Consider the following 17,545-nt stretch of genomic DNA (forward strand, 5'->3'; position numbering starts at 1 on the left):
TTAATGTTCAATTGTTTAAAGAATGGGAAGAAGTAAATAAAGCTTATGAGAGTCTTTATGATCTAGCTTCAGTTCACCTCAAAGGCTTTATTTCTTCAGGTCAGGAACTACTTTCAGTTTTTCAAACTTCTTTCCCCTTGGTCAATTGTGAGCTTTTGTAGTTGGTCTTCCCTTTGCTCGAAACTTTCATCCTACTTCAAGGTCACCATATTTTTCCCAATTCATTGTTCATTTATCAATTCTTTTATATATTTCCTCTGAAAAGCTTTTCTTGAGTCCGCAAAATCTGGGTTTGGTTTCCCTCCTGAGTTACCACTCCATGTACTTACAAACAACATTTCACAGTTCTTTCTTTTCTTGCTTTATCTCACATGAGATGAAATAATGATAGCATCAAGTTTCCATCAACCCCAGGCCTTAACAATAGTGCCTGGCAAATTTTAGATATTGTGTAAATATTCACCTTAAAATCATCATTGTATAGATCATTCTACCCACATATTTCGTGTACTCTGCTGAAGTATAAGAAATGTGTGTGTTCTTGAGATCAGAAAGGGAAACTCTACAAAGGAAAATAAGGTTGTTGACCAGTAGATTTAGTACAAGATTATATAAATTAACTCCTAAATGTACAATAGAAGCAACGTGTGATGAAGCTTCAAGAAAGGAGAAATCACTACCAGCTGGATAAGGCTTCAAATAAAAATGAACATTTGCAGCATAAAAAATATATTGTTTATAGCATTTAAGTTTTACATGTGTTTATTGAATTAATACATGATCCTGTATAACATTTGTAAAATACTGAGAAATACAAAGATGGCAGCAAAATAATTTAAAAACATTAAAAAATACTGATTCCAGAGATAATCAATGTTAATTTTTTCACTATTGAAAAAATTTGATGAAGATCTTTGCATTCATTTTTCATTATCTTTTTATATAGATGGATTATTTCACATAATATATTAATTTGTACTTTTTTGGAAATTTAGTAATGTAGCATAAGCATTTTCTTCATTTTATTAAATATGCAATTGCAACATCACTTTTAATTGTTGCATATCTCCTTTGTAGAAATGTGATAATTTATTTAACCAAATTCCTACTATTGGACATTTTTTTGTTGTGTGTAACACGATTTTTTGTTGTGTGTAAAATATGTGCTTGTAATTATATGTTGCATAAACTGTGGTTATTTCCATTGCTATATTTTTGTATAGGTAATGCATATTCTTAATACTTTCAAACTTTAATTGTCAAATTGTGTTGTGTTGCTATGTTTTCTCCCTTTGTCAACATTGGTTATCTCCCTGCTTAAATTTACATTTTAAAAATCACTACTAAATGTGCAAGTTTGTATATTCTTATTAATCAAGTATTTATATTAATTTTCCATTCATAACATTTCCAACCATCTATACTATTATGGGAATATTTATCTTTTTACTAATGTGTAATAGCTCTGTATTCACAGAATATATATGCCTCTTGCCAAATACTGATGCAAATTACATGAGACAAGTTAAGTTGTGTCTCTAGGCTTTAAAATTATCTACTAAATGTTTCCTCTTCCTTCTACTCCATCTACTTGGAAGCATTTACTCATTTCTAATATATTTCCAGTAAAATTTGCTTTACAAAATGAAAATTCCACATAAATCGCTAGTAATGAATCCACTACATAAAGTCATAACCTAACATTATGTGTTAGAATTCATACTTACAAAATACAAAGGCAGATTTTTTGATGCTTTTTTCTTTTTTACAAAGTTATTTTATCATGTCTTCTAAAACACTACAATTTGTTCAGATCATACAAGTTATTTTGCACACTGAGGTTTGGGCTTGGGTTCCTCAGCCATATATTTCATGTTTATTAACTGAAGTTCTGAGGAGAAAAAGACACGGTACTTGGGCTTTTTTTTTTTTTTTTCTTTTTTTTCCCCTACTGCTTCTATTTGATTCTGCCTGCTTTCCTGCCTAGATTTAATGGGCTGGACCATCAGAAAGGAAAATTTAAGTGTCACATGTATGATTGCCTTGGGCCAGCCCTAAATTTCCAGCTTTCTGTTTCTTTTCCCCAAGCTACTATTACTATAGAAAGTCTCTTACCTACTTGGATAGAGATGGAGATATCAAGTTAATTGAAATTTGGTTGAAGAAGGATGTCATAAAAATAAGTGTATTCTTTGAATACTTTATCTGAGGTAAAAATTATGGGAATGCTCAAGCATTGCAAATTTAAATGGAGCACCTAAAACTTTTTTTGCGTATGTTTCCAATGTCTGTAGTGCCACATTATCCTTTTAAATCATCTTATCTGGAAACATCTTTAATTTCTCTAGTTGGTGTTTCTTTTTAAACTGATGACTTCAAGATAACTCAAAAAGACATTTGAATGAGGAATCCTTCTGGAAATTTATAATGTCTTCCCCAGACTTTGACAAAATTGTGTTTTATTGATAGTGTGTTTCAAGATTTGCCTATCTCTGGTTTTTCCAACTAATTCGACTTAGTGTTTACATATGAGCCAAATTTGTTTTATATTTTGCTTTATGTAACATTTATTTAAATTGATGAATCAAGCATTTTAAAAGCAAGTGCAGTGGAAACAAATAAGTTTGAAACAAAGTTATTTTTGATAACCATGTAATTCGACAAGATTGAGCGTAAATGTAAGGTGTAAGATAGGCATTAGTCAGATCAGTGTAATACAGAGACCTACAGAGTATTTCTTGAATTAGAAACTTGCTTGAATGGAGATTACCTGACAGAATTTCTAATATAATTACAGTAGTAGCCAACATCAGCAGAATGCTCACTGTCAGGCACTGTTCTAAGTGCTTTACATGTAATAGCCCATTTAAATCTCACAACCACACTATGAGAAAGGTACTTTTATTACAACTGTTTCACAAATGGGCAAAACCAAGGTAAAGAAGTAAACTGACTCATCTTTTTTTTTTTTTTCTTAGTTATTATACTTTAAGTTCTAGGGTACATGTGCATAACGTGCAGGTTTGTTACATATGTATACTTGTGCCATATTGGTGTGCTGCACCCATCAACTCGTCAGCACCCATCAACTCGTCATTTACATCAGGTATAACTCCCAATGCCATCCCTCCCCCCTCCCCCCTAAGAAGTAAACTGACTCATCTAAGGTCATACTCCTCTGTGGATTTTCTCCTAACAAGCATGTTTTTCTGCTTCTGCTTCCTGCACTCTATCAGTTTTCTTTCTTTTTATAGCATTCTTTTAGTCTGTTTGGTCTTCTTTTCATTATCACTTACTTCATAAGCCTCAACCTTTATTGAAAAGAGGATGAGGTAGAATTGTCTTTATAAACCTCAGCCTTTATTGAAAAGAGAGTGAGGTGTAAATACCATTCTTATTGTAATGAGAAGGATTTATCTTATAACGAGAGACAAAAATTCATATAGGGGAGAAATGTGGATCCAGGCCATTTGAATGTGAAAAGTAATTTCAAGTTACTACTTTGTAATGCCATTACAAAGTAAAAAACACTTTAAATGACCTAGGTAGTAACAAAAGTTACTTTAACTAGTTAAGATTTAAGATTATTCTGAGGTCTGGCTGCTTGACTTATACTGTATCTCTGACAGCAAGACTACTCATTATTTTCACCTGATTAATTTTCAGGAGGTATTTCTTAAATTCATTGTATTATTTATTTTTCTGTCGTAACTCTTTCCAGAATGATTTAATTAGGTAAGTGCTTTAATTCTTATCATTTTTTAGAAATTTCTTTCTCCTTCTCACTTGATACTTTCTCAAAGTTCTATTCCATGGATACCAAGGGGAGACAAGCAAGATAATCTCAAGCATAAAATTTAAAGAGGCTCTCATTGTCAGATATCAACCCTCAAAGTGAGTGTTTCCTTAAATTATAGCCTCCTGGGACCTCATGTGCCTCATCCTAGTCCCAGCCCTGTGTAAAAACGTATTGTATCATAATGTAAACTTTTCAGTGTTTCTTTCTAATCTGGAGCATGCACTTTTAGTCTCACTTAAGAGGTGCAGAACCTGAAATGTGGACAGGTTTAGGAAATGTCCTAGGGGAGTCATTGGTAAATGCTACTGTATAACTCAAGCCCCTTGATTCTAATTTGATAATATAATTGAAATTTTATAAATTTCATGTTGGACTCAGATGATATTAGCCACAAAAAAAAAATGACTATTGGTTTGCATTTTCTAGCTCACACATTTTTCGGGGAGGTGGTAGCACAGGCTACCGAGGGCAGTGAGTAGATAATTTTACAGGGATCTCAGAGAACCACAACCAAGTTGTACAATATTTGTTTTTTATGCTTTTCCAACCTACTTTTTGTACTGTCTTTATCCTGAATGCCAAGGCACTCGTATCTTTATGCCCTTTGGTTGTTCAAAGTTTCCCAATCTAGCTATCTTATAGGGATGCTTTTCTCTGAAATTCTCATGCTCTAAATTACTCCCTCACAATGTACTTAGATGCAAGTTCCATCCCCTAAAGTGGTGGTGTAGAGAGAGCAATCTGATTGAATAATTGACTTACTACATATACACTTCCCTATAAAATAAACTTGTTAAAACTTCAGTTAATGTCTACTTGATTAGGTTGTGTAGAAACTATTTCTGTCAGCTATTTTACAAGACTATATAGGGCAGGCAGTGCTCTTCACAAGTAAAACTGCATATCAAACAGAAACAACCAACATGCAGATTCTGAAAGTTTTCCAACCATACTTTAGAAAATTGCCCTGGGTATATACTTATTTTGTGAGGAAATAAACAGGCAAAACCATAGCTTCCAGCATGTTCCGCATCCCAGAATATGGTGACAGACTGGCAGACACAGACTTAAAGATAACCTGTGAAAGGTACTATGCGTGTGTCTATTCTAGTATGAGGTAATTAATACAGGTAGTTTCTTAAAGAAGAAGTGAGATCTTCATTATTTGGATTACGATTCAAAGCAGAAGCTACACAAATCAGTGTAAAATTGATTTTACACTGTTCTGCAAGCTTAAGCCATTTAAGATTGGCTTAAATGAATTTCTTCTCAGGTAATTATCACTGAAACTCACTTTGAACCAACCGTACGCCCACTCAAGCGAAGCGTTATGATAACTGGTGTAAAGGGAATGTAACAGATGCGTGCAAAGTGCTTTTCAGCATAGCCCACTCCTCATAAAGTCAATAAAAACAATTTATTCCGAGTAATGTAATGTTATATATTCATGTGCAACTTTCCTTTTATAATGAGCATCACTGTTAGAAGCAGGGGATACGAGGAAGGGACTTTTAAGGACATAAATGACTTTTATATTCTAAATTTAATTTATAGGTGTACACAAATTTATCTTACAGAAAAAACATCAGCTGTACTCTAAATTCCAAAACAGTAGAAGAAAACAAATTCTACACATAAATTTGATGCTTAGCCTGTGGAATTTTTATGTGCATAGAATTTTCTTATAATTATGAATCTTTGCCACTCAATTCCGTTTGTTACTTAAGTATATATACAATCAAATGTCACTTAATGCCAGGTATATGTTCTGAAAAATGAGTCATGAGACAATTTCTTCATTTTGAGAATACCACAGAGCATACTTACATAAACTTAAATGGTATAGACTACTGCACACCTAGGCTATGTGGTATAACTTATTGCTCCAGGATACAAACCTGTACAGCATGATACTAAGCTGAATACTGTAGGCAATTGTAACACAGTGGTAAGAATTTGTGTATCCAAATAGTCTAAACATAGAAAAGGTACAGCAAAAATATAGTATAAAAGATAAAAAATGGTACATGTGAATAGGACACTTAATGAATATGAAGGCCTAGGACATTACTATATACTACTGTAGACTTTATAAGCACTATACTTTATACTACACATAATTCATTAAAAAAGTTTTTATTTCTTCAGTAATAAATTAGCCTTAATTTATGGTAACTTTTGCAGTTTATAAATCTTTTTTTGTTAACTTTTGACTCTTTTTAAGTAATGCTTAGCTTAAAACACAAACACATTGTACAGCTGCACAAAATTAATTTCTTTCTTTATATCCTTGTCCTATAAGCTTTCTGCTATTTCATTACTTTTCCCCCTCTTTAAACTTTTTCATTACCAAGACAGAAAAAAAACAAAAAAAAACCCAAAAAACAAACACACACACACACACACAAATTGCTGTAGGCCTACACAGGGTCGGGACCATCAATATCACTGTCTTTCATCTCCATATTCTGTTCCACTAAAAAGTCGTTGGGGCAGTAACACACATGGAGCTGTCATCTCCTAGGATATCAATGCCTTCTTTTGAGATACCTCCTGAGGAGCCTACTTGGGGCTATTTTACAGTTAACTCTTTAAAAAACAAAAGTAGAGGGAGTACACTGTCAAATAATGATTTAAAATGTATGGTGTGGTAAATACATAAACCGGTAACCCAGTCATTAATGATCATTATCAAGGGTTATGGGCTGCACATAATTGCACGTGCTATACTTTTAGACGACTGGTAGTGCAATAGGTTTGTTTACACTGGCATTACCACAAACGCGTGAGTGATGCATTGCACTACAATGGTATAATGGCTCTGATATCACTAGGTGACAGGAACTTTTCAGCTCCATTATAATCATATGAGACCATTTGTTGTGCATGCACCCCATTCTTGACTACCATGTCAGTATGTAGTACATGACTGTATATATGTATGCACATACATATATAAGATTTCACTTACATCAAATTATACTCATCAATTTATACATAGTTACATTTTAAATTATATTACTTTTAATACAGGAAAAGTCGTGGTACTAGGGGAATGGCAGAAAAACCCAAAGTGAATTATGGTGATGACTTGTAATGTTTGGGTAAAAACTTTGCTACACCAATTCTTTAAAAATTGGACCTTCCCCCAAACAAGTAGCAGATAATACATAGGATGTAAATTTCATTGATGTACTTGGAAAACCTTGCAGTGTTCATAAAGAAATGATGGAATTTGATGGCAAGTGGTTTCGAGGGGCTAATACCTTCAATGATATGCCTGATCTGTATGTTACTAAGTGGACTTTGGTTTCGAAACTGTGCATTATTAAGTGTATAGAACTAATGCCAGGGGTGTTTTATTTAGAAAGCAAATGGGACTTTATCATGGAATATTGCCTGCTAGAGAAAACAATTTCTTTTATACTATGTTCTTCTCTACAATGGTATTGGATACTGGTGAAGAATTAGGAAGTACATGGGTTTATTAGTGTGGCTGAAAAATACCTTTTATTGAATAAAAAATAGCATTTCACTTCTTTCTCATTCTCAAGAATGCAGGGACACTTGCTATTTACTCAATCACACACACTAAAGGGAATCTTTCGGGAAAAGCTGATGCTGCTTTCCAGATAAGTTATGATAATGTTTCCAGCTTTATATTGACAACCATTTTTTTTCCTTCAAACGATATTGAGAATCAAAATTATGTGAAGGAAATGTTGATAACACAACAAAGTGCATGTGCCATTGTTTTCTGAGTAAACAATTAAAATTGCATTATTCTACAGTTCAAATTTAATCAGTTCACCGTTATTACAAAAATTGATCTGGGCCGGGCGCGGTGGCTCAAGCCTGTAATCCCAGCACTTTGGGAGGCCGAGACGGGTGGATCACGAGGTCAGGAGATCGAGACCATCCTGGCTAACACGGTGAAACCCCGTCTCTACTAAAAAAATACAAAAAATTAGCCGGGCGAGATGGCGGGCGCCTGTAGTCCCAGCTACTCGGGAGGCTGAGGCAGGAGAATGGCGTAAACCCGGAGGCGGAGCTTGCAGTGAGCCGAGATCGCGCCACTGCACTCCAGCCTGGGTGACAGAGCGAGACTCCGTCTCAAAAAAAAAAAAAAAAAAAAAAAAAAAAAAAATTGATCTGATAGCCACATACCATTGGAATGCAAATTTTGATGATGCTCTTTTTCTGACTAATAATTGCAGAAATGTCATTTTAAATCTACACCCCCCAAGAGCTTCACAGCATGCCTCTTTCTAGTTAATCTTTTTGAGTAGAAGAAACAGGAAGCTCTGAGCAAACCAGCCATGCTATCTCTTTTGTGCACAAGGTAGGGGCAAGGGCACTGTGGTATTGCTGTGTTGCTGTTGACTCACAGAGGTGCTGCCTTTCTTCTTTACCACTGCTTGCCTCCCATGGATTCCTCTGCTTCTCTCTGGGCCTCCTCACTAGCCTTCAGGCAACGTTTGGGTGACTCATGAAGAAATGGAAAATCTTGCAGCTCCAGCAAAAACGGTTAGTCTTAATGGCTTTGTTGAACCTGAAGGAAAGTGACTTTGCTGCTCTTTGGATGAGGAAACTAATTTGTTTACTATAGACCAGAGTAGTAGTGTGTGTTTTTATAGTCATATGCAATGATAACTAACATTTTTTACAGTTTTCTTTTACTGTACTCTCTTGAACTTTTTAAATGAAATAGTGTTAGATTATGGCTAATATCATAAGAGCTTATAGTACACAAACAATAAGCAAGAATGTAATAAATAGTATTCATGTTGCAACATTGGAAGTTTTTGTACCAAATATCATTTAGTATCAGACACATTCACAGGTAACAGGTTTCTAAACCAAATTAAATTGATAATAGAAAAGATTAGATTGAATATTCATTTTTAATATGATTATGTGGTTTCTTGTGCCTTACCATCTTAGATACAAGCTTGACCAAACAAAACCCCCCCAAAAACAAAAAAGTGTTACGTTAATTTGGTATTGAAAAGCACAATTTTAAAGAATGTCTTGGGGAATCTGTAATTGTCACTTTTAAAAATAAGATGTTATAAAAGTCATTTTTTCACATAAAGTAACAAAGTTGGGCATATCATATATTTTATCCTTATCAGCTTCTTTTTAATTTGATGTCTTTTCAGTGTTATCCTTATTTGAAAAATTAATTATCTTCAAGTTTGTTATGGATAAAAACACCAATGTCATGTATTAATTTGGTTTTTAGTTTAGTTTTGTTGTACTTGGTTTTTGTCTCGTTTTGTTTTGTTGGCCGTTGTTGAAATCTATTTGATTATCTCCAAGCTTTGCTGGAGGGATACAGTCAGTTTTTTCACTTCACCAATTTACTTTGTCTAAGATTTCTCTATCATATATACATATGTATATTTGTCAACAGAAGTTTTTATTATAGCACATTACATTTTGAAAATTACACTCATTTAAGAATTTTAAAAAAAGATTTCTAATGACCAAATCAAATGTTCACAAAATTATGAATTTAGCATTTAAATTCGAATTAATTGAAAACTATGTCGTTGCTGCCTAATTGCCTTTGAACTGCAAAATTGATCTCTGTGGGTCTGAGTCAGAATCTGTGTATTTATCTGCCTGTTATACAAAGCATTTTGTATAACAGTTTTGTTTCTGCTAGAAAAATTTTGCTGTATTGATTTGAAATTAATTTATATTTACCTGCTTTATTAATCATTTCCTGCTGCTAACACAGAAAGAATCTGAGGAAGGAAGCTGGGCCCAGGTAGGAGATTCATATGCTTTAAGACCCTTAATATCATTTAGTAGGCGATGAGAATATAAATTAAGAAACTGTCATAAGTCATAATATTATAAACCTTCACTTAGCTCAACATTATGCTGATCTGTATAGGTAAATCTAGATTACATTAATACTTTATATGTCTTTTTTAATTATCATATTTTTAAAATAAGATGATTGCCGTTTCATACCTTGCCTCTTTTAAAAGGGTACTTTTCTTTCTTTCAAAAGAGAATGATCCAAAACTTAAATTCCTCTGAAATCACTCCTGAATATATTTAATCAGGAAGCATTCAAGTTGGATCTAAAGGGGGAACAAAAGGAAAGAAAAGACTTATTTGGAGTTGCCCATGCCTTCACATATAACGGAAAGTGTATGAAGAGGGGTTGGAGGTGCGAGTGTTGGCATTGCAGACCACAGAGCCATTAACATTTATTGAAATGTTCGTATGAGACAGGTGTCTATACTTGGAATAGACCTGTACTTTGGCAAGGAAGCTGTGCATTTTTTCTACATTTCCACATTTTGGATGACCAAAAGAGAAAATTTGTGTTATATTCAATCTGATTGAAACCTTTCAATATAAGAAAAATTTTAGTAGTTATATTAGGACCTCTATTTAAACACACAATAGGATTGTATTTGATTTTGATTTTGATAAAAATTTCATCATTGTTCAGAATACACAAAAGAAGAGGAGCAGTTATATTTTCCCTAGAAATGCATATTAGAATTGAGAAATTAGAGCATGATAAGGAACTAAATGGGAATTCTGTAAAAATAATAGAGAATAATAGTTCTTTTAAAATACTGGTTTAGTGGTAATGGTTGATTTTGGTTTTCATTTTAGCTGTTTTGAACAGTATTGGTAAGAATAGTTTACTTGTTATATTAAAGAATTAGGTTATCTGTCTTAGTTTTTGATCCTACCCTGCTTTCTTTTAGAGTGTATCTTGATTGATTTCTAGAAAAGGCTGATTATTTCCGGTGATTTTTTGGAAAGCTGATGACCTGCTTTGCTAAACAATGTCCATACAAAGCTTCAAAATTCTGTCTCTCCAAACCATTTATTCCTTTCTCTGTTTACTGAGGTTTGCATTTCACATCAACATTTGCCATTACACTGTAGCAATAGCAGTAGTGGCATTGATAAGAGGGAAATGGCAGTAATGACATTGACAAGAGGGTAATGACAGATATAAATAAAACAAATCTATCAATATAAAGACAAAATCTTAAAGCTCAGAGTTTGTATAATACTTTCTTAATTAATAAAATACATACGTGGGCAAAATGTAATTCCTTTTGAGAATACAAAGTAAATAGCCAATCATTTTCAATAGGCAAATACTTTAATAAATGAATGCAGAGTTCCATTTTATATCAAATCAAATCAAATACTATCTGAATATTATTTTTGCTTTGTTTCCACATATCATAGTAATTAAATATCAGTTATAATAATAGGTAATATTCTCCAATTACCATCTCATCTGATTGGTTAAGAAACTTGACTGCTATAAAACAATTCTAGTGTCCGGTTTTTCTACAGACCCTGGCTTATGGAGATATGAACCATGAGTGGATTGGAAATGAATGGCTTCCCAGCTTGGGGTTACCTCAGTACAGAAGTTACTTTATGGAATGCTTGGTAGATGCAAGAATGTTAGATCACCTAACAAAAAAAGATCTCCGTGTCCATTTAAAAATGGTGGATAGTTTCCATCGGTAGGTTTTTGTTTTTTGTTTTTTTTGCCAAAGAATAATTAAAATGAAACAATATATTACTTATACTTTAGTAAAACAAAAATGGATGTCTAGAAGATAGAAAATGTATGTCGTTTGAAACATTGTTTGTTTATATCTACTTGGAAAAATATCTTCATCCAGCAAATTGCAGGGACTTTCTAATTTAGAGCTATGTGCATATTATGTGCCCGAACTTCATGGAAATATATGTGTACAAAATTCTTCTCATAGAGCATAAGTCTATTTTTTGTGAGATTCTTTGAAAATCCCATGTTTGTAATTTTATAGTTGTATGTGTTTCTATTAGAAAATTATTTAGAAAGAAATATTCATAGTTTATTTAAACATAGTAAATATAAACAAATATTCATAGTTTCAACTCTACAAAAATATGGGGTTACAAATTTTATAATTTAGTAACATTCTAGGAAAAACTTTGAGAAGAAATTCTTCATCTAAGACATATTTGTGCTTTTTATTTTTCTATGTCTTTTAGTGAGTTTGCTTGTTTGTATATTAATTTCAGAAAAAAGCATTACTGTGTTAGATAACTGTGAGGATGCAGATGAACAACAGGCAATGTCTTTTTTCAAGTTGTTTACCATCCAGCAGATAAAAAGGGATTTGTTGTTATACCATATCATAAATGCTGTGTCTATGTTAGGTGAAACAATGTCAGCTGGATTTTGGTTGTTTTTTTCTCACATATAGTTGATTGTGGTGATAAGTGAATAAATATAACCATAGATGATTTTGGCTTGGGAGACTGCATTTGCTTCTCTCCTGTCCAACATTTAATCAGTGACTGAAGATGGTATAAAAATTAGATATGTTGATGACATAAAATTAGGATAAATAGAGGATAATTGGGGTTTTTGATTCCAACTTATGGAGATATTTTGAATTTTAATGCAGTTGTTGACACTGTTGAATTAAATGTGGTGAAGATAAATATAACAGTGTTTTTTTAAAAACCTATTAAAATGCTGGATGGAGAATCCATAATTTAACAGAAACTTGTGTGAAAAAGATAAGGAATGTATCATTAGCACGAAACTCTCCATTTTGGTTAATGGCTCGACAAGGCATGTTTAGACTGTGTTTATCGGCAGGGACCACGAAAGTGCTACCATATGGTGACATAACAAAAATAAATTGCATTTATTTATGGGCATCAAATTGTTGTAAGGTGGTAGAAGTCCGATGATAAAGTCAAAGTAGTTAAATACATTTAAATTGGATGAAGGAAGGTTTTAAATAAGTTTTCTTATGTTTTAAGATCATTATTATGTGATAGAAGAATTACATTTTCTCTGTTGAACATATGATTTTCAGTTAACACAGGTTTAGATACTAGGGTGAGTGACTTCTACTTACTAGAAGAAACAACTTTGTACCACTCTCAGCTGCCTTGTAGTGTACACATTGTGAGGTAGTGAGTGAGCTCCCTGTCATGGGCAGTTTAGGGCTTCATATTTCATATGGTTGCATTAGATTTTTGGGGTCCAGTTTTTCCATTCTTCACTAGATTGACTTTTAATGCTATTTTATTACTTTAGTAAAATGTTTTCTATAATGATCAAATTAAAAAAAAATACTCAAATGACTTGCTTTTTGTTTGTTCTGGGAAATACCCAAGCTTCATTTTTAAGTTATGCTAATCTCTGACTTAAAGCAAGTAGTACCTGACTGTATATTGCATCCCATGGTCTTTTGGGCCCAGTCTTCCATCTGACAGGCATTTTCACAATATTATATATCCTCTGTATAGTATAATTTTGTATTCCATATCAAAACTTGGGAGAAACTGATCAAGATGCATTGGTTTAATCTCAAGTTGCCCAATATCTGTGATAGTGATTATGTCAGTATTATCTAGTAGACCACTGAATTAGTTTGCTAGGGATACCACAACAAAAGACCACAGACAGGTGGCATAAACAACAGAAATTCATTTTCTCACAGTTCTAGAGGCTAAAAGTTCAAGATCAAGGAATCAGCAGGTCTGGTTTCTTCTGATGCCTCTCTGCTGGGCTTGCTGATGGTCACCTTCTCTCAGTGTCCTCACATAAGCCTTTCTCTGTGAATATATATTCCTGTTGTCCCCAAGTGTCCAAGTGTTTTTTTAATAAGGTCAGCAGTCAGTTTGGATTAGCGCCCACCCTAATGGTCTCATTTAGCTCAATTACCTCTTTAAGGACACTGTATCCAAATGTAATCACATTCTGAATTACTGAGAATTAGAGCTTCCACATGTACATTTTAGGGGAACACAATTCAACTGACAACACTTGTCTAATGAAATTTTCTTTCCATTTTTCTTTGATTCTGAAATATTTGACTCAATATTGTTTTTATTAAAATGCAGGGCTTAGAAATGCATCTAACAAGTAAGTGTAGCCTGACCAATGTGTATGTCTAAATTTGCTTATATTCCTAAACATGTAAACTATCACTGATAATCAATGATCTTTACTCTTAAAGTCTACAGATTATTTTTTCCTATCACATCTTCTGCATCTTTATATCTAATGTCACTAAGCCTTCTCATTTTCTCTCTCATAACATCTCTGGTTTATCGATTTTCCTTTCAAGTTCATGACTGTTGTCCTTATTTTGGCAGAACTGAACCCTGAATTGATTTTTCTGTCTCCTCTGATTACTTATTTTCCCATCTCCTATTTTGCTATGAGATTATTTTCCCTTAAACAGAAAATGTATTTTATTTATTTATTTATTATTTATTTATTTATTTATTAGATGGAGTCTCACTGTGTTGCCCAGAGTGGAGTGAAGTGGCGTGATCTCAGCCCACTTCAACCTCCGTCTACCGGTTTCCAGCGATTCTTCTGCCTCAGCCTTCCGAGTAGCTGGGACTACAGGCGTACGCCACCACACCCGGCTACTTTTTGTATTTTTGGTAGAGACGGGGTTTCACCATATAGGCCAGGCTGGTCTCGGACTCCTGACTTCGTGATCCGTCCGCCTCAGCCTCCCAAAGTGCTGGGATTACAGGCGTGAGCCACCGTGCCTGGCCAAACAGAAAACTTTTATTGTCACCTCTTCCTCCTCTGAAAATTGTCCAGTAATTCTGTATCAATTATATGTATTTCATACTTAAAAACAATTCAAGGCTTTCCTTCAAATGCTCTATTTTCCATGTGTAATTGTATTCCTCCTTACTTCCTAGCATGGGTTTTCAGCTCTGGAATGTGTGATCTCGCTAGCCACACCTTTAAATTTTCATCTGCAATCTTTTGTTCATGATGCTCCATTTTCTTGGGTCAACCTGTCTCTGCTGCTTGATCCTTTAAGGATCAATCAATTTTCTGCTCCTTCCACGTTTCCTTTTCATTCAGTTTCAATATCTGCTGACCTGTTCTTCTTACATGCTTCTGTATCACTTAGAGTTATGAGCTACTCATTTTAGTATTTGGACCTCTATCCTATTACCTAACTTACTCATGTTTTGTGTTATTTTTCTCATCAGCTTAAGAAGAGAGTATCCATTTCTAATAAATTCTTTACTGTCTCCATAATGGGGACTTTAAATTCTTTTCAAATGAATAAAATATTAATTTGCCCTCACCTAATGTAGGAATAGCTGGATGAAAGACAAAGACACATAGACGAACAATATAATCTATGATGATTTTAAAACTATGGTTGTTCTTATTTTGAAAACATTTTTTTCTATTCCTTAGAAACATTTTGTGCTTAGAATAATGATAAATGTATTTCCCTCCAATACTAAAGGATTTCATTGCAAATGTAATTTATTAACTTGTTGCCCTAAGAAGCAGTGCATAGTGTTGACTATGGCTAATCAGAAAACTTTCTCCACCTGCTGAGGTAAATTCACTGTTTTTTGTTGTTGTTGTTGTTTTTGGTTTTTTTAATTTTTTTATTAAAAAACAGAACAAGTTTACAATATGGAATTATGTGCTTAAAGAGGTTGAATTATGACAGAAAAGAACTAGAAAGAAGACGGGAAGCAAGCCAACACGAAATAAAAGGTAATGTGTCTTTCTTTCATACGAAATGCCTTTATTCTGGGGTTTTTAGTTTTCACTTGTATTAACCTAAAATGTTGTATGTGTTACAATGGTCAGTAAGTAGCATAAGCATTTGGCTAGAAGTGTTACTGTTTTTTTTTTCCATTCTTTTCTAATTAAAATACAGAAACGATATCACCAAGTTATAGGGTAAATATCCCATTTGGGGAATAATCTTGAGTTTTTGAATTGAGATTTATTCATGTGAACCTATTAATTATACATTCTGCTTGTACTAAAGATGTCACCATGCAGATATTTTTGTTGAACTTTTAATGGAACATTCTCAGTATGATTCAGAGAAACATGGTATATCATTTTTATGGCAATTCATCTTTGGTTTATATCATTTTAATTTTATTTCAGTGCCCAGCAATTTTATTTTTGTAACACTGTATAGTTAAAGAAATTATATAGTGACTTTATGCAGGAATGATATAAGGATTTTCCCCTATAAACCAAACTAGTTCATTAATAATTTTAGCTGGTAATATTATCAGGAACATAGTAAATTGCTTCAACTGCTATGTGCCCAAAAATGTTTTATTTGAATAACAAGAAAAGACACTCCATATTGCAGGTTTGTTAGAAAAAATACTGTATTTAAAAACTAATCATCTAAATTTTGAGAAGTACCTTAATATACCCAAGAAAGAATAATTTCAAAAGAGGAGTATGTTAGATTATATTCTTAGAGACCATTCTATTTTTATTACTGTTGTTGTTGAAGAAAAAAATACATGATTGGATATAAGATATAGGTAAAGGTATTTTTTGGTTTAAATTTAAAGCATTCAAGTGCAATTTTCTTACATGGATATATTTGTGGTGGTGAAGTCTGGGTTTTAGTGTGTCCATCCCCTGAATGGTGTACATTGTACCCATTAAGTAATTTCTCATCTTTGGCCACCCTCCCAAACTCCTACCCTTCCGAGAATCCAGTGACTATCACTACATACTCTATGTTCACCTGGACACATTATTTGGTGCCCACTTGTAAGTGACAGCATAAGGTATTTGACTTTCTGTTTCTGAATTGTTTCACTTAAGATAATGTGAGGGCATTTTTTGCTAAAACTAATCAATCCACTTTTGTTTAAAGAAGAAAAATATTAAGGAAAATACAACCAAAATTTTTAAGGAAAATTTTGGATATTAAAATAATTATTAGTGATATTTCCATTTCCTATTATCCAAGAGTTGATATGTGCAAGCATTACATCAAATTTAGTGGGTGTTTCTACATTACATTAATTGTTCAAAGGTAGGCATGAGTCTCGTTTTCATCTTCACTTCTTTTAAGGCTTAATTTAGACAATAAAATAGTGTGTATTACATTCTCCAATATTAACGTTTAGTGCTGTTTTGTTCTTTATTTAAGTTTTTTTTAGGTTTCTATAATTTACATTTTTGATAAACAATGTCAGAAATTACTTTTATCTTTGGCAGGTCTTGGAAAGTACATTAGTTCTAATGGAATGGGCTTGAATGCGTGTGAAAGTGATTGGTTAAAAATAGTTTTCTATGTATAGCTCATTGGAGAGTAGACAAACTCACAACGGATTTCTTGTAACATTTCATTTAATGCATTACTTCAAAGCAAGAAAGTGTTTTTCCGTTATCAAAATCGAGTTGTTTGATTTCACTTTATTTTGGGGCCCCAGGAAATTGCAGGTTGTTTTCAGTGCATTGCTGTTCAGTTGAATTGAAATTTGGGAATTAATGGACTAAAGATAGACCCCCCAGAAGGAAGTTTGCATTTGACCACACAATGAATATCTTAGCACACAGATAGATTTTACCCATGGGATACCACTTTGTAGTTTCCTTTCTGAAGTATTTTTATCCAATTGCATTTTATTATGCCTCAGCTCACCACATGAAATGTTTCACATATAGATAGATCTAAAGGAGAGGAATTACCCGGTTGGCCCTATATCAAATGTTATATTAGTATTTGGCAATTGCTGATGAGAGTGTAGCTCTGAGGAAAAAAAAAAAACTGTCATGATTCACTATGATCACACACAACTCTATCTGATAAATAGCTGTGAATGAGATCATAAATAGCTTGTTTCCTATGACGATCTGGTGACATTTACAGGAATAATTCTCAACTGTGACTAGGGGTCTCTTACTATCTGAAG

At 33.3% G+C, this 17,545-nt stretch overlaps 1 protein-coding gene across 6 annotated transcripts in view; it reads left to right on the top strand.

Moving 5' to 3' along the window:
• The window catches only part of LOC117089678 (liprin-alpha-2), a 207,375-nt gene that overhangs the window by 173,370 nt on the left and 16,460 nt on the right, over positions 1-17,545 (top strand). For 3 of the 6 annotated variants that reach the window (XM_033221150.1, XM_033221152.1, XM_033221155.1), the window contains 4 exons: positions 8,264-8,326; positions 9,546-9,575; positions 11,129-11,322; positions 15,262-15,359. In XM_033221150.1, the coding sequence (XP_033077041.1) occupies positions 8,264-8,326; positions 9,546-9,575; positions 11,129-11,322; positions 15,262-15,359 (385 nt within the window). The remainder of the gene's footprint in view (positions 1-8,263; positions 8,327-9,545; positions 9,576-11,128; positions 11,323-15,261; positions 15,360-17,545) is intronic. The other 3 variants (XM_033221154.1, XM_033221153.1, XM_033221151.1) reach the window with 2 other exon arrangements.

Source organism: Trachypithecus francoisi, unplaced genomic scaffold, assembly GCF_009764315.1.
Source record: "Trachypithecus francoisi isolate TF-2019V2 unplaced genomic scaffold, Tfra_2.0 Lachesis_group11, whole genome shotgun sequence".
Lineage (NCBI taxonomy): Eukaryota > Metazoa > Chordata > Mammalia > Primates > Cercopithecidae > Trachypithecus > Trachypithecus francoisi.